This window comes from Poecile atricapillus, chromosome W (assembly GCF_030490865.1).
Source record: "Poecile atricapillus isolate bPoeAtr1 chromosome W, bPoeAtr1.hap1, whole genome shotgun sequence".
NCBI classification, from domain to species: domain Eukaryota; kingdom Metazoa; phylum Chordata; class Aves; order Passeriformes; family Paridae; genus Poecile; species Poecile atricapillus.
Window position 1 is genome coordinate 52,516,912 of NC_081288.1, and position 21,492 is coordinate 52,538,403.

At 37.7% G+C, this 21,492-nt stretch overlaps 1 protein-coding gene across 1 annotated transcript in view; it reads right to left on the reverse strand.

The window, feature by feature from the left end:
- ASZ1 (ankyrin repeat, SAM and basic leucine zipper domain containing 1) overlaps positions 1-10,319 on the reverse strand; it is a 34,264-nt gene extending 23,945 nt beyond the window's left edge. The window contains exons 1-4 of the mRNA XM_058863080.1: positions 10,207-10,319; positions 8,570-8,666; positions 5,530-5,652; positions 2,504-2,615 (exon numbers count right to left, since the gene is read on the reverse strand). Coding sequence (XP_058719063.1) covers positions 2,504-2,615; positions 5,530-5,652; positions 8,570-8,666; positions 10,207-10,311 — 437 coding nt within the window. The 5' untranslated portion in view covers positions 10,312-10,319. The remainder of the gene's footprint in view (positions 1-2,503; positions 2,616-5,529; positions 5,653-8,569; positions 8,667-10,206) is intronic.
- Positions 10,320-21,492: the final 11,173 nt, after the last annotated feature.

The following is a 21,492-nucleotide window of genomic DNA, read 5'->3' on the forward strand; positions in this document are numbered from 1 at the left end:
TTCCAGGCCTTAGATAGGGATAAAGCATATAATTTACATTTTGAAGCAAAAGGAAGGTGAATGACATGAGATAAGCAAAACAAATTTCTCAAGGTAGCACTTGCTTAAATGAAGCATTCAGGCTATAGTAGCTCTACAATGGCTATTCAGAGCGGGTCTCACAATGCCTTCTTGTTTCACCTCGCCATTACTCTGCTTGTTTGACTTTCAAAACCCTTTAGCTAGCACTTACGCTTTGATACATTACATTCTCATCAACAAAACTGTTTTTACAGCCACCAGTACTCAGTTTCCAATTTTGATTTAGCAAAAATATCAGAAGTTATGCTACTGAACACTTTTCAGAACCATATCCCCTTGCAAAGAAACCATCTCCGTACCCATTCGTACACTCACCTTCTTTCTCTGCATTTCAAAAATCAGTTTCTTTCCCACTCCACACACGCTTTACAAATTATACCCACTCCCTCCAGGTATTACCACCTCCAGATGACCTGAAATAAAAGAGCCTACTGGTTGCCCTGATGGTGCAACAGAGGAAGGATAAACACTCAACCCCGCCTTACATGAAGGTTAAGCATTCTGTTTTGCATTCACACACATTCCAGCGGGTGGTAGACAAAAGAGAAGCTTCCCAGAATCATTCTGGTTCTTACATGCTGAGAAATCCAAGTAATGAGAACCTTAATTCTTCACCTGTGCTAAGATGATCACACAGGAAGTACTTTCACAATAATCTCAATACACGGACAGTTCCAATCACACCCAAGGACATCCTGCTTGTTCTAATGAAACAGGTGAAATGGGACTGCAGTGCCACAAAGAGGCTGCTTGATCCCTTATCATCACATAAGGCAGTTTACTGTGTTTTATTCTCATTTCTGAACACAGAGTAAGAAGTCCATGAGAAACAGCAGCTGTTTCCTGAGCAGACCCAATGGGATCCACATATGCCAAATACTGGAAAGGCAGCTCAAAGATCTGAGATAACAAGGTCTGGATTTTTCAAGCCTCTGCTTTTATTTAGCACAAGTATGACATTTCTGATTGTCACTTAATTTATGTCTTCATTTGAGAAAGACTACTACTGCAAAAATGAAAAATTTACAACCATATCTGCTGGATGCATGAATAACTCATGTTAGCACAAGGTCTAAAAACAAAAAAAGATAGTAAATAAATATTTGTATATAAAGATCAACCATGCAAAACATACTCTAATTTTACAAATAAAATTTAAAAATTAGAATTCCTACCTCTTGTGTCAGCATTCACACTGTTTTCCCCCAAAGTTTAGCCAAAGGCCTGTCCAAATGCAAACCTGCAGCTCTGCACTCTCACTCACATTTCCAACACCCAAGACAAAGTTAATAATGCAAAGACCTATTTTTAGGTCTTTGATTTTCTGCATCATTAATAATGCAGATTCCCCTATATTTTAAAACAGGATGTCTATTCTAACACCAAGCTATTTGACAACAACATGTAATTATTTCAGAGTACGTAGCTTTCTCTTTTCTCATGAACAGTTTCTAGTCTGATAAGAATAAAAGAATGGTATTTAAATTTGGTATCAGACATCAGTTGCATTTAAGCAGAACTCTGTTTCCTCCTTCCTCTTCCTCCTACCATCTATCAGCACTATACTCATAGTGAGGCTCAGGGCCTCGAGTAATTGAATTCTACTTGGGTAAACCAAAGGCCTTCAATTCTATTCTACTCAGTCTATATATCCCAGGTAATGTCATGAAAGAGGTGTGGGATAAAAAATTCTGTTAGATGAAAAACCAGTTGACCTAAACAGTATTTTTTTTTTTCAGCAGAGGCAAGACAGATTATCCAGGGGTCAGTCCAGAATTTATTTGTTTTTCATGTAAAATAAAATATTTAATCGGACTTATAACTACAGACATCTCACAATGTACTGCTTCAAACTGCCAAGACAAAGTTGTAACTGAAGAAGGATGTTATTACTTGTTTCTAAAAGGAGCTTAATCTCTTTAATCAAAATTATTCTAGACTGCAGTGGAATAAATGTATTTTATTCACAGAATTTTGTTTTCTACAGGAAACACTGTGAAAAGAATATAGCCAGATATCCACAAAAAATTCAAAAGTAGGATATAAATTTAATTAAAAAATTAATTGATTTAACTGCCATTCCTATGCGGAAGCAACAATATAATTTAGGAAAGACAGAGGACATATTTCTTGCCCTTATACTTCAGTCAAATGAAAAATTAAGATTTTTATTTTTTTCAGCTGAAGAATATATTTACAACTTGATAAAGCTGATCACAGTCTTATTCATTCAGACTAACAATTGTACTAATAGATGTAACTGTCAGTATACTAATCTTTTCTTATACAAACAGCAGTGAAATTACAAGAAGTACGTATGCTTCATCTTAACCACCGTCAACAGCTATGTCTATAAACACATTACATTACACAGAGATAATTAAACTTTGTAGTGTATTCACAGATGTGGAGTTTTCTATACCTGCAAGTAAGGTTAGGGTCAGCATTCCTTGATAGAAGCAGTTCGACAGTGTTCAAGATGTTCTCCTCTGAAGCTTGTGCAGTACATGCTGCCATCAACACAGTGTATTTATCTGTTTGGAAATTTGTAGTTAGAGAATTACATATGTAAACGTAAATACCATGCTAATCCAGAAGCTCCTTTAAAAGTCTTCATATTTGCTAGAGTGGCTACTGAAATTGTGATACTCTATGATATTTGGAAAATGCTAGTAATCTTGTTCTCCTGTCTGTGAAAATCGCTAGAATGACCAGTTTAGACAAAGGCACCTGAGGAGAAACTCCGAAAGATAAACATCTATTCCTAATGAAGTTTATAATAGCTTGAAAGTACTCCAAAGCTACGATAGGAGCTTAACTATAGATGCTTATTTCCCAAAACACAATCCACACCAGTAGATTCATTCCCTGTTACTCCCTGCTAGTAAATGGATGTAAAGGCTGTGATGGACAGAAAAATGGAATGTATTGTGAATACATAGTGACACTGATTTTGGGGAGAACAGAGGCCCATACAAAAGACACTAGAAGCAAAAGAGCTTCATGATAGGTCTCAAGGAGGAAGAATTAAATTTATTAACTTACTACGCTCCAGTAGTGGCAGGAGAAGTATTAAAAGTACTGGTTTAGATGGGGATTTAAAGAGCATCTACACAGTCCATAAGGAATACCAGCATATTTACTTCTCCAGCTCTGAAACCAGCTGGGTGTTATATATCACCTTAGCTCACAAATCAAAACTACAACTGCTGTTTGCCCACAAACCACAACAGACTTCCCTTCCCATGATTACCATGGTTTCCATAGGGGAAACATAACACCTCAAAGACCTTAGTTAGTTGGCCCCAGTGTCATTTAGAAGACTGCCGTTTGAGTAACTGCCCATTTTGTTTATTGCACAAACTTGTTCACAAGTTCCAACATGCCTTTATCCATTTAAGAAGTATATTAGCTGCACCTACTTCACATCTTACCAAGTGTTACAACATATTTTGTCACTTTCTTGTAGAAATTTTAAGACTGTGTATAATTAACATCTTCATTCTTCAATGAGGTCAGATTTCACCATATTTAAACATGAAGTTTATTATGGATGCTATGCCCACTGCTCTCACCACTTCTTGTCCTTCACCTCTACAGCTTAGCTCTACATTTAAATTCACTTGTTTTTTTAATCTACCATCTTTTTATTTTCAACTGTCAATGTAAAAATTATTTGATATGTTGACAAATTTTTACCCAAGATGTTAAACCTGATTATCAACTAGAACATGACTGGAAAGAGGGTAGGACTTTAAAGCACTGTCAGTCTGGGAATGGTATTTGGGAGGAACCTACAGTTGTATTTATATTCATTATGTCAGTCAGTGATAAAGACTGGGAAATTAATTTCTGTTAGCCTACCTATAGCTCATACATATGAGCAAGAGACAAAAGGGAAGAAACACCTTGGAATTCTTAGATTTCTCTTTTACAGACAATAACTGCTAAAAGATTGCAAAAAGAGATAGCTTTATGTTCAGGCTAGATGAAAACTCCAGTAATTCTGGTGAAATTATTCCTCAAGGATGCAACATTTTGAACCTATCACACAGGGAATGATATATTAGCTCTTGTCAACTACCAAAAAGGGTAAAATTAAGTAACTAGTCATAAAGAATGATTGAAGAGTGACTCAAGGTGATTAACAGTATAGCTGTTTATTAGAATTATAAGCGTTAAAGGGTAATTATTATAGGATCACTTGTATGATTGCCTGCTGACGTAAAAAATAGCAGGAGGGCGGTGAGATTTAGCACCCCCTTAGGATAGCACAGCTTTACTGAACATACGTGGTCTGACCCAAATCAATGACTTACAAGACTGCTCCTGGCTTGTAAGGAGCTCTGCTGCCCAGATGCCCTAGTTACAGTTTCCCTACACAGTCTAACAGGGAAGCAAACCAAGAAATCTGATCCTAGCGAGGTGCCACTTTGGGCAAAGGCAGCTGATCACACAAATGAAAAAATGCCATGCATTTGGTTACCTGGTCAGCCTAAACTACTGCCCACAGCAGTTTCTGACCCATTTATAGCTTTCTACAGCCATAAACAAGGAGCAGGTACGAGGTGTAGGCAGACACATAGAAGTTCTCTGAAACTGGCTACAAGGACAGTGAATAGAAGAAGTCATGACTGGTTTTGATGTAGGCAATTTACTCTAATCTCACACTCTGATCAAGTGCTAAGGTGATAAAAAAAATTTTCAGAGCCAGATTTGTACCTGCATTGCAGTCTACTACTACTACTACTGGAAACACTAGCAAGTTACTGGAAAGTATGATGACTGCTCTTACGTACTTGGCAGTTCTGTGGGATAAATATGTGTTGCAGTGCAATGGAAGTGATTGAAAATAACCACAATTTCAGTAGGAAAAAAGTTATTATTAGGCCAAAAAATTGACAGAGGAACTGATACTACTTAGAAGCTACACTGAACTCCTGCAGAAAAAGGTGATCTAGTAACACATTGAAGAACAGTTTTCTTAATAGAAAATAGAAAAATCGCACTCTAGTTTTAGATTACTCTACATTAGTGTCCCATGAACTGGAAAGCTATTCATGTTATTTGAGATGCTACCTGGATTCTGCATATACATAGTTCACAACAGGATCAAATACAGCAAGTCTTACCCACACAACTTTATACTACAATTTTTGAGCCAAGTACTTTCCAAACACTTTTTAAAAAAATACTTGGGATTTGGGAGGTGTGGGGGAAAATGGAATTGAGAGAGAAAGAACAAGAAAATGCATCAAGCAATTCCAGATCAATTCCAACAGAGTTTTTACTTTAAAACTACTGCTTTTCCTTCAGAACTGTGAGAGGTAGAGTGAGTCTCAGTTCCACTGTGAACTTTTTATTTTTTTTCCCTACACCTGTAAACGAGAATAAGAATAGGGACAATATCTGAGCATTACCAGCCAGTATTTTTCATTCCCATCTTACCTATTTCAAAACATGCATTAGCACCTCTGTCCAGAAGAAGACGTACTACTGCAAAGTTAGCTACGCTGGCTGCACACATCAGGGGAGTCCATCCAAACTGAAAGCTAGTTTCTATGCTGATACCTGTCAAAATTAAAGAAATTAAAATCAAGAAACTGCATCACAACAAACATGCTTTTTATAAAACTTATTCTCAATGTGTATCTTTACAAAGGTTACACCCGGTTTGCATTTAGTACAAGGGAGAGGAATCTCTTTTGACATTTTCTTTTTTTTTAAATACAGCTTAATTTAGAACACCAGAAAACAACTTTCAAAACTGACATCAATGTAGCCCAGTTCTTAATCCAAGGAGTTAAGTACCACAGAAAGACTACATTAAAAACCTCGAACATTTAGCTGCAAAAGCAATTTTGATAAGCACACAGAATCAGTTTTCTCTAGTTCTCAAAATGAAGAAATTTGACTCTTGCCAAACCAAGAAGACTGCTGTAGAAGCAAACTGCTTGTCAGGCAACTATGATCACAACATCTAGGGTTTCCTGCTTCACAGCTCCTTTTATTCTCTGTCCTGCAAGACAGTTATCTAGCAGATCTGTGTTCATTACTACCAAAATATTATCACCATAATAAGAAGAAATAGGAGACTATACAAGGTTCAAACACAATCACCACAATTGTTTGTTACTCTTTATAATAGCCACAATGACTAAAATGGCTAGAAAGCATACCTGCCAGATAGCCCAACTCTCCCAAATGCACTGAGAACCAAGTACCAGACTGAGAAGCTTGTCTGACAACCTTCTAATAAGAACCTCTTATGCATTTTTCAATCCTTCAACAAATACTACTTCCTCTAGAAAAGTTTCCATCATTTGGTTCCATGTTAGTCCTACAGTGACCATAGATAATTAAAAATACTTCTTTAGGAAAAATCGCTCAAAAAAAACCCCCAAAATTATCCTAAGAAATTTGTGACATTTATTATTAAAAATTATTTTCACACACTAGGCACCCTCCCACTCCTGTTGTTTACTATTACTTCAAATTCCCTGAACTGGCTTACGAAAGATGAGGTGAGCTCCAGCACTCATTCAAAGATACAAGTGGAACAAACTGTTGAAGGAAAATGGGAGATCTGACTGTAGTTATATCTTTAATCAGCCTAACCTGTCATGAAGTCATAACTTTCAATTCCATTTTTGGAAACAGAACACATGAATTATATAGTGTTAAGTATTTTACTCCTAAAGCAAACCAAAATGTCCAAATCATCTTTGAAGGTGCTACTTACTTGCATTACTTTTTGTGACACGTACTTTGGGAACTTTTTCCTATGTTGCTATTTAACCAAAGTGGTAAGGAAAAACATTGTGTTTGTCCATCTCCTAAAGAAGTTCTGTGAAACTGCCTCGGCATCAAAAATACTACAGTAACATCTAACCAAGCCAGAAGACAACACAGTCTCACTCTACCTGAAGGAAGAGTCCCAACTGTTGCTAGGAAATCCACTTCCAACACAAACCTTGAGTTTGGCTGACTGCTGGTACTCAGCCTCCTACAAGCTCTACCAAACACATACTAAAGGTACTTCTGGAGGCAAAGATTTAATGTGAGCACAGATCCCCTGAAGGACAATGTGACCTTTCTTCAGAAAGGTCATCATAATAGATACTGTGCTCTGCTGCTTTGCAGAACAGGACTGGATAGATCAGAATTTACTGTTTTCCATTTTAAGAAAATTATATATTATTTTATAATACTGCCTTATTCCTTTCAGAAGACAGGAAACTAGACTACATGAACCCTCAGCCTGAACCTCTGCTCTTACAGAAACCTATTATCATCTTCCAACAGCACAAAACTGTTCTCTGTACAGCAGGCATCAGCACAGAAAGAGAACTATTGCTGTTTGACCACAATAATTTAAAATGGGTGGTGTAGCAAAACAATTAAGAAATCTGAAGCACAGACATCTACCCATAAATAAGAATTTAATTTCTCAAAGCAAGACAGATGTATTTCATGCTTGTACTGCACTTCTTGTTTCAGTCCACGCAGTAGTTTTGCTTAATTTAAAAAGAAAACCATTCCCTTATTGTGTTGAGAAACAGTTGGCTTCTAAAAGGGCAAATAATGTCATTGTTTCAAAACTCAGAAAAGCCCATTGCTAACCAAGAAATTACTTTCTTCCCTAAGACAGATTTTCCTCAGAGAACAAGCTCTTGGTTACTATATTCTCCTTGCTTGCTGAAGCAGAACTTCCTGACAATTATCACTAGGCAAGTCAACTCAGCTATGCAGTTTCTGATTGCCCTGGATGCTTCAATAAGTGATCCAATCTTCCTAACACTGATTAACAAACACATTAAAGACAAATACTGAGTAACAGAACAGGGGAAAAGGCTTTCAGTGTTAAAACAGACTACTTTTTAGTGAGAAATGCCACAAAAAGCCTGTTAGACCTTTTAGAATCACAAAATCTTTGTTCAGCTGATGTTGCCAGGACAGCAGTATTACACAGGGCACATACCAGACACTTAACAGTGCTGTGAAGGAGGGAAAAAAAAAAAAAAAAAAAGAAAAAGAAGAAAAAAAAGAAAAGGAATTTCCAAACCAGAGGAACATTAAAATAAAAAAAGGCTAGCCTCCCCTTTTTACCCCATGCTGTACAACCTTCAACACCAAAGACCACCCACTGAATTCTCCCCCTCAATTTAAACCACCCCTAATTCAGTATTTGTAATTGGTATTTGCATGTTAAAGATGTATCTGAAAACAAAGAAACACCTTATTTCATAGTTCAAACATTATATTTTTCTCAATTTCAAGGGCTCCTGACTGACAAAAGAAACATAAATTAGAAGGAATGTGAATCTGAGTCACTGAAAAAGTAATTTAATCTTTCAAAATGTGTTGAGTGCATGTAGGAACATGTGAATGTTATCAGTAAAGGATATAATGTCTTGTTTTAAATGAGAAAGTTTAGTATTCTTGACTTCCATAAAAAATACTCAACTCTGTAACTGACTTTCCCCACCTGAGTTTAAGAGATCTTCAATTAATGACACATCACCACGAAATAGGGCCTTCTTTAATGCCTCATTCTTCTCTGCCTGCAACATTTGATCCAACTGCTAGATAAACAAAGAAAAATTAAATCAAAATCTGGGGAATATTTCAAGGCAAAAACAATATAGCTTGGTTTTAGTATAAGAGCATTAATAACCTCTGAAAGGACATAGCACAGAAGAAGAGGGTAAAAAGCATGGTAAAATTTTTGTTCCTCCATCTCTGTAGATCTTTTCAGGGTCTACTATAAAGCCTAAGTTTTAAAATCAATTTTTCTGAGAAGTTCCATTCTCTGAAAATGGAAATATCTTCTTTCTCAACAGACCTGCTATCCTCCCACGCTGCTCTCAATTTTACGTACCATAATTTGATTTCAATTAAGATTCTTTTTCATCTTATGACACTAGAAAAACTTTGCAATGCATTTATGTACTTTTAACTTTTTTTTTTTACATTTCACATGTTGTGAAGTACAGCTATCAGAGATGAAAGTTTGAGCTTGAGTCAAGGGACTTCAGTGACTATCTGTCTGGCCTAACAGCACAAGTCCACTGCTGTGAACTGTCATCCTAATTCTGTGGTGGCAGAGGCATTTGTAGTGCTGCATCATAAACGTTCTGGCTGAAAAAAGCACTGACCAAAAGACTAGCTTATGCATCAGACAGTTGCCCAATTTAAGTTGCCTTCAAAAGCATCATAGATTTGTTCTCCATTAAAGAAGCAGCTGAAGACTGCTCCTGGAGCTGTACCAAGTGTAGAAAACATTTACATACACTGGGAAGCAGAGGACTAATTATTCACTAGTTTCCTTAGACAGAAGTGGGTATGAAAAAGAGTTGTCTTTTATCGTAAGTTTTTAACTCCCAACATTATAACTTAGACATACACAATTTTTAGAGCACACTGTGGCCCATCTTTCCAGTAACTTTTGTAAAAACTAACAAAAGTATCTAGAGAACCAAAGGGGAGAAAGAAAAATAGAAATAGAACAATTTGGCCCTATTTTTATTCTACTCAGACAACAATTTTCAAACAATGCACATCTTTGGATAGGAGCACCTATTTAAAGATCAAGGCCTCTTAAACACTGGCTATAACCTTCAGCCTAAGACTTCTAGAATTCAGTTGTACTTCCATTATTAAATTCTAGTCATGAGACAAACCCAGTTAAAAACCCTCACAGAATCTACCTCACACCGATGGATACTTCACACCTGTTAGATACAATAAAACTACTGAAATCTTCCAGTAAGCAAGGAACAGTCTCAATATGAAATAGCTTTACAGGCCCCCGGCCACTTTCAAATTTACTCTCATGCTGATTAGGACTAGAGTCCGCTACTTAAGGGAAAAGCTTTAAAATAAACATTAAGAGCTTAGATAGTAAGATAAACTTAGGTAATGAGATAAACTTCTACAATTCAGGATTCATTTACAGGACTGAGGGTACACCAGCACGACCATGGTAGGAAACAGCCTAAGAGGACGCACCAGCCGCACCCTCCCCTGGGCCACACCACGCTCCGCTCCCCCTCACGGCTCCAGCCGAGGCCGCCCCCCAGCCCGAGACCGCGCGGCCCGAGGTGCAGGGAGGCTCAGCCCCACCAGCGGCTCCTGCCGCACGACGCCAATGTCCCAATCGCCGTCGTCGCTGTCGCTGCCCTCGTCGCCGCCCGCCACGACGCGGGACGAGTACACCACGGCGGCCATGGCGCCTTCCCGCGGGCGCGTGCCCTCAGCGCAGGCGGTCACGTGGCTGAGGCGCCCGCTTTCCCGCGCTCCCGCGTTCCGCCGCCGGCCCCGCCCCCGGGCGCTGAGGGGAGCGCCAAGGGCGGGAGCTCCGCCGGGAGCCGGGGAAAGGCCGGGCAGCTCCGGGCCGGGTACGAGGGAGCGGTGACAGCGGTGCTCTAAGCACGTGGGACTGCGACACCACCGCTTTGTGGGTGCTAGGAGACGCAGCAAAGCCGCGTATGAAGTTGTGTCTGTAGATCTATGGCTGGTTTGTATGTGTGGATTCAAGGTAAAAGATACGAGTTCCTCTCTTTAATTGCTGACGTCATGAGCATGCTGCTTCCGCGCCACCTCCCCTAGCAGCAGCCAGTGACGTCATTTGTGTCACACGCAGTGTCACAGAGGGTCACGGCGGTGGGAAAGCTGAACGGCAGCCGCACTTAATGAGCCAGGCTTTCGACCTCCAGCCTGGCTACGTAGGGCATTGCTTTAAATTTCAGAGCTGTGGTTAGAGTTCTATTTAATGACCGATAATAATGTCTCATCCATCACAAGGCTCGTGTGAAACTCTCTGAAGAACAAATGAGGAATGACGTTCTGTATTTTATGCACAGGCTTCATTGCTCCTTGAGCTCATCGTAGATCTTTCCCCTGGTTGAAATGAAATTGATCATCCGCTGACAGAAGAGGAGTTCTGGTTTGGAGAAGAGTACAAAATGATAAGTGTAGTCCTTATGCCCATCACACTGTAAAAATGTAATTTTGGCGTGTTAATTTTAACAAAAAATTACCCTCGTCTCGATCAGAAGATGGCTATGAAGGTTTTCTTATTTATTTGAATTTTTTGCTTAACTTTTGTTTCTTAACGCAATGCAATGTGTAAGGCAACTTTTTCTATGTTGGGATTTGCGGGTTAGCTAGAGTTATGCTTAGAACATACTAAGTGCTATAAAAGTTGCACTTATTAAAAAAGAAAACTGCATAGTCTGCATATTTCAATTGTGCCTGCCTGACACTTATAACAGCTGCATTTTCTGGATTTTATTTGCTTGTCTGTTAAATATAACAGCCTGTTTGCATTAAAGTATAATGAAAATCAGATTATTAACCACAAGGAACTCTGGTGTAAGAACTAAGTGAACATTTTAAATGAACTCCCATGAGAGAAACTTCTACTTCTGGAAACTTGATAGAAATGCAAACCTCCTTCTTTTCACACAGCCTCCTTAGAGCAAAGGTTGCTAAAACTGACTCAACTGTAATACCTGCTTCTATATAAAGGCTTAGCTTTATATGCTTATTTTGGATTTACCTGTATACACTAAATCTCTGTTTAAAATATTTTGGTAATGAAGAAATAATGTTTACTATGTGTAATAATCGAATGGTTTTGTAGCCATGTCAGTTCTTATAAAATTGTAACTTTTATTCTGGTCTGAATAGTGGTCTGAATATTTCTTATTTTCTGCAGAGGAAAAGTAGTATTTATGCCTTTTTTTGTGTAGCTTCTCTGTATCTGTATTGAATCTACCAGTACTCAACTTTATAATAACCACAACCAGAATCAAGCTTCCGTATCATTATTCATTTGGCTTAGCTGTGTTACAGAAGATGGATTTCTAGTATAACTTATATCTACAGAGGCTAAACTGTAAAGACAACTGAGTGTGACATTTTACAACTGACATCACATGTTCCAAGAGAATTATTTCTAACTGGTGCTGCTACTTTGAATAAATTCATTACATTTAATACACTACCAATTGTTTCGTATTTGACAAATGTGATTTATTTGTAGTGGTTTAGGTTTCTGATTTGGAGATGGTTGGTTTGTGATTTTTTTCCTTTTCTCTGCATTATAAACCATCCAAATTAAAATGTCACGACAGACGCTTGAAATGCAACATGCATGCTGTTGCATTCTCAAAGGGCACCACTCTAGGAAGGTAATTTTCAGTAACAAGCCCGATAGTACCTACTGTTAAAAGAAAAAATCCCAACTCCTTTCAAAGGCTCACGGTGTAGAAGAGCCTTGTAGCCAGTGTACCCAATAACTGTTTCAAATCTGAAGAAGACAATCATGCAGAAGCTGATAGCAGGTGATGTTTCCTTTTGTGTTTGCTTGGTACTGTAAATCAGACATTATTGTTGATGTAGACTCGCCTAATTATTTTTTGCATTCTTCTTACTCCTGTTTATTTTGTGGCCTTGAAGTCTGTCTTCATTTTTCAGCTAGGCAGATTTATTTTGGTAAGTCCTGGCTGTCATCCATATTTGCCAAATATCAGTGTGTTTTTACTTACTACTATAGGAACACTTCCCAACATCTTTTCCTTGTTGCTGTGCAGTGCTCATTTTACATGCAAGAGGTAATTATAGAAAGGCTCAAACTGGGAAAATTGTAAGAGATCCTCATTCTCAGAGAGGCTTAGCCACTCTGGATCTACAGAATTGACAAATTACCAGTAAATATTCAGCTGGGAGATGGTGAACTAACAGCTGTACGAGCTCCATGGTTAAGAGCAGTACATCCAGTAATTTGCATAATTGAAAAAAGTCCCATAAAGTAGCACAAGTGATTGTAATTCAACAGGTCACATTCTTTAAACAAATGGGAAACAAAATAGTTTACATTGTGCTGGATGAATTTTCAGCTGATTTGTAAATAGCTGTATCATCCCTTATAGTTAAGGTATTTCAAGTAAAAAGATGGATACTTATTCTCTAAAAAGCACTGAAGTGGTCTATATTCTTTCTGTGATCTGAATTCACCCTTAGTGTTGAATCAGTTTTAGTTTTGCCATCCTGAAATTTTGTTATGAGATGCTGCACTGCAGCAAATTGAGTTGTTCATGATTATTTCAGTCATCATTCTAATGGTCTTAAAAAGATGGGAAGCACTTCATTTTATCTATTCTGCTTATAATAATACATTTTTACAACATTTTTATAACTCTTCTTCCTGTTCACTTTACCAAATCTATCTGGATAGTACCTGATGTAGAACTTTCAACCTGCTGCCAAACACGAGTTTAAATTGCATACCAACGGTTTTCTCTTTGTAAAATTTGTTTTCTGGTAAAAGCATTGAACCATTGTCAAAATTCCCCATACTTAGTGGGGAAATCATGGATATGATGTAAACCTGAATCCTGTTGTGAAAATATCTCTTACTATGACAGTAATGAATAAAAAAACCTAGAACAAGAATTAGGATTTTGAAGATACTTGCTTTTAGTGTCACTTAGGCACTGTTTTTAGCTTCTTTCCATATAACCTAGAAGCTTTGGTCTGCGTAGCCAGTCCATGTCAGAATGATTCCTGATATTACTAGATGCAACCTCTCTATTAAAAATTCCTCATTCCTCCACTATCTCTACTCTGTTCTATGCTGTTTCGTCCCCTTAATCTTAGCTGGCAGTACTCCCACTTCGTTATCATGGTGAGTACCTTCTTGTTTCAGCCTGTTGACTCTCTGCTGGTACTCAGGCAACCACTTGTAATAGTATTGCCTGTCTCTTAGAAACTCAAATGTTTGAATTTTCTAAAGGCAGTTTTTAATGATCAAGTGCTGCTTTGAGCTTTCTACACCATTCACCTTTCATTCTGATATCTCACTTTGACTCACCACATTTATCAAGATGAAAGATTATCCACATATTTCAGTATATTCATATATGTAATATTTTTATTGGTTGCCACATTCTTATTTTGCTTTAACCAATTCAAAAGGAATATGGCTTCTTGGGAAAGGAACTGATTTTGAATCAAAAGCTGGTTTTGCTTTATCATGTTTGGTGGTTTGTGTTGTTTTCTTTTTTCTTCTGTTAGCAAAGCATACAATCTAATTGTCACTTCTTTATACTGAATGGCCTTGCTATCATAGGTTTACCACAGCATGTTAAGTCTTTGGTTATCTCTTACAGCTGCTGGGGCTGCTCACCAGTAGTCTCTGGGCATTGTGAAACTCCCACACATATATTGTCTCCTGGACTTGTTTTGCTAGAGTTTTTTTAAGTTAGGAGGTATTTTATATTATGATCTATGATTCTAGCTTTCCAAAGTGATACTAGTAAGTAAGAGCTCCTAAAATCTCAGTTTCTCTTCTGAGAAAAACTGTTCAGCTCCTCACTGAATTCCTAGGATTGCTAACTGGACTTTGTTACCAATTCCTTTAATCTCATCCATCTCTTCCAGCAAAGTCAGCATCTCCTTTACATCTGCTTTAAGATCTTCTCTTCAAGAGTAATTGTGATACTGTCCACATCCCCAGTGGTATAAACTAAAATTGTTACAAATGCCAATAGTTGAATCATGAGAACATGCTGTGTGGGAAAACCTTTCTAAGATGTTGTGCTGTTTTCTAGCTGTCCTGTACTTGCATTATTATTCTACTTTCCAAACTTAAGTGCGGAAGTGTCTACCTATAGAAGAGACTTTTATGATAATTTGAGCTACTCTGTCACAGCTGGTCCAAGTAACAGGAGACCATAACTCTTCCTTATTGAGCATGTGGGAGCAGGTATGCACTGGGGATGCTCTGATTGTCTTTGGTTGACAGCAGACTGAACATGACCAAGCAGTGGCCAAGAAAGCCAGTGGAATTCTGGCTTGGATCAGAAATAATGTGGCCAGCAGGACCAGGGCAATGATTATCCCTCTGTATTTGGCACTGGTGAGGCCTCAAATCCCATGTTTGGTCTTGGCCCCTCACTACAAGAAAGACATTGTGGTGCTAAGGGCAACAAAGTTGGTGAAGGGTCTGGGGCAGAAATCTTGGAAGAAGTGGCTGAAGGAACTGTGGTTGCTTAGCCTGGCAGAAAGGAGGCTCAGGGGAGACTTTGTTGCTTTCTACAACTGTTTCACAAGATGTTGTAATGAGGTGAGGTTCAATCTCTTCGCCCTGGTAACAAGTGATAGGATGAGAGGAAGTAGCCTCAAGTTGCACCAGAGAAGCTTTAGATTAGATATTAGGAAAGATTTCTTCACTGAAAAGGTGGGAAATCTTTGGAACAGGCTGCCCAGGGAAGTGGTAGAAACACCATTTTGGTAGTGTTCAAAAGGCATGTGGATGTGGTATTTGGGAATATGGTTTAGTGATAAACACGGTGGTGCTATGTTAATGGTTGGACTCGGCGATCTTTTCCAAATGTAACAATTCTATGATTCTAAAGCAATGATTATTGAGCTTATATTAAAAGGTTCCTTCCCTCTAGTAAATCCCTAATATTTAAATGGCCACAGTCCAGCCTCCTGTGTGCTCATATAGAATCATGTTTTCACATAAGATTCTGTAAATGTATCTGCAGCTTTTTCTCCGTAAGTCTCTAACCACTGACGTAACTTCTTGATTCAAGTTGGTGTTGCCATAGATATAGCAGTTCTCTTGTTACAAAAACCTCATTAGTTTCAGTGCATGAAATCAACAGGCACTAGTATAATAGAAACTATACCTTCTGTCTAACTGGTGCAGTAAAATACTAAGCATTTTCTACCAATGGTTTTCTATCTACTTTGATACTGTAAAATTCCCTGAGTCCTATATAACCCTATATACCAGAACTGTCAAGGCTACTGAAGGTAGCTCCTTCTTTCTTAATATAAGCTGCCACCAGCTGTTTGATCTAGATTTCTTTCTCATAATGCTTTCCTGCAAAGTTTACCTTGCACTAAAGTTCTGGAAATCAAATTGCCTATGAGGCGTTGCAATAATTGAATTTACCTCTGTCCCATATAGTTATTTTCTGTGTTTCTTGAAACACCCATTTCTTTAACCAGGTCATCTAAACTAATCATGGAATGTATCTGAAATCCAGATGTATATGGGGGGAAAAATGGACCATATGGCTTGCACTAAAGTCATGCTCATAGGTTTCCTTGTCCACATCAGCCAATTGTAACAAACCTCCAGTTAATCCTCTGGCTAACTTCCTGCAAAATCTCCATATGCTCCTTTGGCAGCAAGCTCTTATTGGACATTTCAAGTGGAGAGGACAGGCAAATATTCCTACAAACCTGCTTCATAATTTGCTAGTATCTCTACTTAAATAATTCATGGTGTGATAGAATTAACTTGCAGGAGTGACACTGATGGGATTCTTATTATTGTCAGCATCTAGAAGAGCAGACAAAAGACAGCGTGCTTTAAATAAGATTTTCCTGGTACATGGAAATTTCATCTGGGTGTCAGGATATCTAACCTCTGATTCTGAGTTTAGCAGAGCCCTTGGGAAACTAATGGTTCTAGCTAGCATCTTTTATTGTCTGTTCGGTTTGGTTTTCTGTTTGTTAGACTTACTTGGCTTCTGTTATCTGGAATGGGATGGACAGATTTAGATGAAGTGACAATGCAATTAAAGTATCATAATGCTGTGGAGGAAAAAATAACAGGGAATTTGGTGTGTTTGTTTCTTTTTCTTTGCAATGTTCACATATTTACTACATAGGTTTTAGAATTGTTTATATTATAGTTCTTTCTAGGCTTTGGATTTTTCAGTCAAGCACTGTATATGCAAATAGTAAAAATAAATCAGAGGACTTCAGCAGAGATACAAATATGCTGCTCTTTTACCTAGCCCGTTTTCTTGTTTATTCCCACTTTTAACCATCCTTTTTCCATTCCAGCTCTGAAGAACAAGGCATACTATTCCACTCCCTCCTTTACATGAGAGATTTTACTGCTTCTACAGTTGATATTGCTTAGTTTTACCAGGAGCTAAAAGTATCACAGCAAGAAAGAAAGCTGTGTTGATCATTCAATACCAGTTCAGTTTGCACAAAGATTTATCCAAAGGGGAAAAAAGACAGGGTAGGGAAGGAAAGTAAGTTACTCTTTGCACTCATCATGGAGGTAGGTAAACATTTGATTTCTACCAAACTGAGGGCAGAGAAAGTTCCCTTTGTCAGGAGGAGGCCAGTGGACAAGGAAAACCGTGCAGCTCAGTAGTGCTGCCTGTTTGGAAGACCTTTGAGACTTTGAGTCCATTTCTTAAGAAGTCATCACCTTTTCTCCTTGAGCCCTCTGTTGCATCAGTACTTACAAAATACTGTTAAAAATGCAACACTCCTCTCTAGGCTTTGCTTTGGCTAAAATAAAATTAGATCAATATGTTAAAAATGGAATTTTAATGTTTTACTAAGCTGTTATGCTGAACTGAGAAGGCCTTTACACACCAAATCTTTTACAGGAACCAGCACAAAAAGAAATACAATATTGAAAAAACATTTTAAAAATGTTCAATAGATTGTGATGGTAGGAATATTATGGCAATCTGGAGAAGGAAATAGAAACCGAGACTGTCACAGTAGACAGTTATTTTCTATTTCAAATACTTGTAGAGATTTAAATGTTTACAGAAAGCTGTTTGCATGGTGGTTAAATATATTGAAAAATGTTTCTATCATTCCGTAACAGCTTTTTTTAGAAAAATTATGTAGTTCATACTGAAGTTATAGTGTCGTATGTTTAGTACTGTTGTGGTCAGAGACACAAGCATTCTAGTCTGGAGTGACTGAAAAGCATCAAATACCAGTTATTGATGGATATTGTTGTTAAGATTTATGTACTCACCTAGGAACAGTATTTAGTATTTAAATATTATTTAAGCACACCGTTATGCTTGTGTGTACTTTACCTACTCTAGTAACTTTTGCAAAGCAGCTTGAGATCTTCAAATTAAACAACTGTGGAATTCTAAGATACTAAATTAAATGCACTGATTTTTTTAACAAGTAATAGCTAAAACTCTACTAAGTCACATAGATTTCTCCTGAAGTGTAGTGTACCAGGAAATGGCAACATATTTGCTTACTTCTTGATAAGATAATTTGGTTTTAGGCCTGCTTGCCACTAATTTTAGTGCATGAAGCACATAGGGTGTGTGATGTAGCTTTGTCTTGTACTACAACAGTATTTCATTAGCCCCTAGCACAAAAAAAATGCCATGATCTGAAGTCAGTGGAAATTTGATTGTCAGCCATGGAGATGGAAATAGATGGCACTCCAGTAGTTAAGAACTCCAGTTCTGAGATTTAGCTTCAATCTTTGTAATGTGATTGTATTGTTTTTTTGTCTTCAGTCATAAGAAACACTGCAGTATGTTACATTCATTTATTTAGAGCAGCTTGTGATATTTCTGCTGCTTTTTTAACCTGCCAGATTTAAAAAAACCCAAAAACAATAGCGGAGCATGTTGCATGCCTCTTAGTCTGTCACATGTTCTTAAGTATGTGTTCTATTGAGCAGTGGTCTTAAAACCATCAAAGTACCTGTTTAGAGGCAGGGGAAGACATACTGAGAAAGTAAATACGTTATTGAACTTGTTATGGTCTTGGGCTAATCATTTCTTTGTAGCAGAAATGAGCTAGTGCTGAAAGAAACACTTGAAATTGCACATTGTGTATAGATTTGTGTGGCCAGTATGGGAAAATTCTGTTTTCCCATAAACTTTAAGTCTTTCCAGGTCTCTTTTTGATTAGTTTAAGTTGAGATTTGTAATTTTTTGTATGTATGTTTGGTGTCCTGTATAAAGAATACATGATTGGAAAACAGGTTTTCACAGAAGTGTTAAACAGGATAAACCTCATCTAAGTCTCACCTACATTACCTAAACAGCATGAGTATGTACAAATAAATATGTAGACCACAGTGTTTGTTGAAAGAAACTACTTTTTAAAGGAATTAATGTGACTTTTAAAGCATATTTTAGCTTGAAGAGCATTAGCCTGGAAAAAAGGAATTAGAGTTCTTGATTAAATTTGTAAGCAATGTTAAGGTTGTCTGTGCTGTCGAATAATTTAGAATAATTTATTTGCTTTTCTCCTGCTTGCACTGTTTCTACTTTTGCTACATAAAGATGACTTGGGTTTAACATCTACTTACTATTCCAGCCTCTTTACTTGTATGCAGTAGCAAAACAGTCTTGTTTTACCTGCCCATTACACCGCTGATCATTTTGCAACACGTTCTAATGTTGCACTTTTGAGGTTACAAAGCTGTGAGTCACTGTGTGGAAAAGAGTCTCACAGTCAACAGCAGAGACTCACATCATGTTGTGTTGGGCAATTATCTGGCCAGAGCCCCAGACGATTCAGGGGCATAGTGCATACGAGTAGGTATTGAGAATGTATAATCCCACAGAAAGGCATTGCAACCCCACATCTTGTATGCCTCTTCAGATCTGTCAAATCTTACCTGAAGTGGTACTAAGATATTTGCTTTCATGTGTTCTCCAGGTCTGTGAGGCAGAAGGTGGTGCAGTGAATACGGTGTCACGGTAAGAGCAAGGTTTGATGTGGTGTGCCTGAAGGGCAGGATCCCTCTGAAGTAATAGTTCCTAGATGGTTTTGAGTATGAATGCTTGTAGTAGCCATACTGTCTCATTTCAGACTTTTCATTTTTACTTGAGAAAAAGCAATAAACAATCTTTTTGGATTGAGGAAGATTTTCTTGATTGTAGTTTTTTGCTGACATAACTTAGTTTATTTGAATACTGCCAACAGGAAATCTTCTGCCTTGTCTTTTTCAAGTGGCCTTTTTCACACAGAGGCACATAGCTTTAATTCCTGTATGAATTCTTTTTGTCTAGATGTCTCTGAAATTTAGAATCATGGAGGAAAAAGTTCACAGCGTGGGAACCTGTCTAATATGTTTACCAGCAGCTCCTGAGGAACAGTGTTAAATTTGAGCATAAGATGGTAAATACAGATCTTGGTTTGGGGAGTTTTTCTGCAAAACAGTAGTAGCATGTTTCATTACACTGTTATTTGGGAGGACTTCTGGGAAGGACTGCTTTTTTTTTATTACAGGTGAATTCTTGTAATGATTGTGTTATGAACATCCAATTGTCATATTGAACTGTTACACTCACTGCTGTACTTGTTACAATACTTTTCGAAGACTGTTAAAAAACTGCAACTGGTTTTGAAATAGTGTTAAAAGTTTTAAAGAGGTAATGGCATAATTTTTTTTTTTCCCAGAAAACCTGAAGAATCAGGAAGAATTTTATACTAAGGCTTCTAGAAGCAATGAGTAATTATTAAGCCACTTCTAGTGATACAGTTAATGATCAAAACAGCAATGACAGAAGTATAATGAGAACAGTGGATTAAGTATAAGGAAAGGCATTTGGTAATGCAGCATTCAGTTAATGGCATTGAAACTGCTGTTTGAAAATAAATTTAATCATAAGCATAGCATGTGGGAGTAGTACATCTAATTGATCCAGAGATGATTAAAAAGCAAAGAAAGAGATTTTTGATTGATCAGGCTGGGTTTGGATCACATGCTTCATCTGTTACTGAGTTGCAGCAGAAACTTAAGGAACATCCCACTTGGTTTGGTTGGGCTGCTGTTTACTGTCCTCTACCTTCATTCTTTTAGCACTTACATATATATATATTCCTGCAATTAAATATATATATATATATACATATATGTGTATATTTAATTGCAGGAAGTAAGATCTAAGGACTCTTTCTAGATAAATGATATCTGAAGCATTCTGGGTTTTGCAAGCCTGTGATGGGTGTGGATCCTGGCTTGGGTTAGGCTGAATGATTAAAAAAAAATGCCAACCTCCTAGAAGAACACAAAGGATATTTTTTTAAAATCCTTTAAACCTAAAAATCATGGATCAGGTAGGGAATTATCACTAAGTAGGTGCTCTCTTGTTGGGGCAGCACTGACCTGCACTAGTTTTAATTTAATTTCTCATGAATAAATTATGGGGGGGGGTATCCCAAGTGAGAATGAGCTGGTCTCCACATATGAACAACTGATATACCTACACAGCAAATTTTAGCACCCCTTCTCATGAGCTCTGTTATGGAGGGTATTTCTTCTTCACTGTTCTATAGGTCATCTTTCCTTCTGTTAACAAGGCTGTTGCTTGGGTTCAGCTATGTCCAGATAGGGGTAGGTTACTCTTTCTGTGTTTCCTTTTTAAAGGCTGCCTTTTTGCAATGGAATCTGTTTGCTGTTCCTGTCTGCCCAAGCAGACTATTTGTGACAAGATACCAACTCAGGCTCATTGGATTTAGACAGTGTGCTACGCTGGGTGTAGGCACTTGGTGTTCTAGGCTCTGTTTTGAGAGGGGACTTTTCCCCAGGCATTTGTAGTAAAGTAAGCATATTTGTAGTTAGACAGTAAGTTGCTGGAA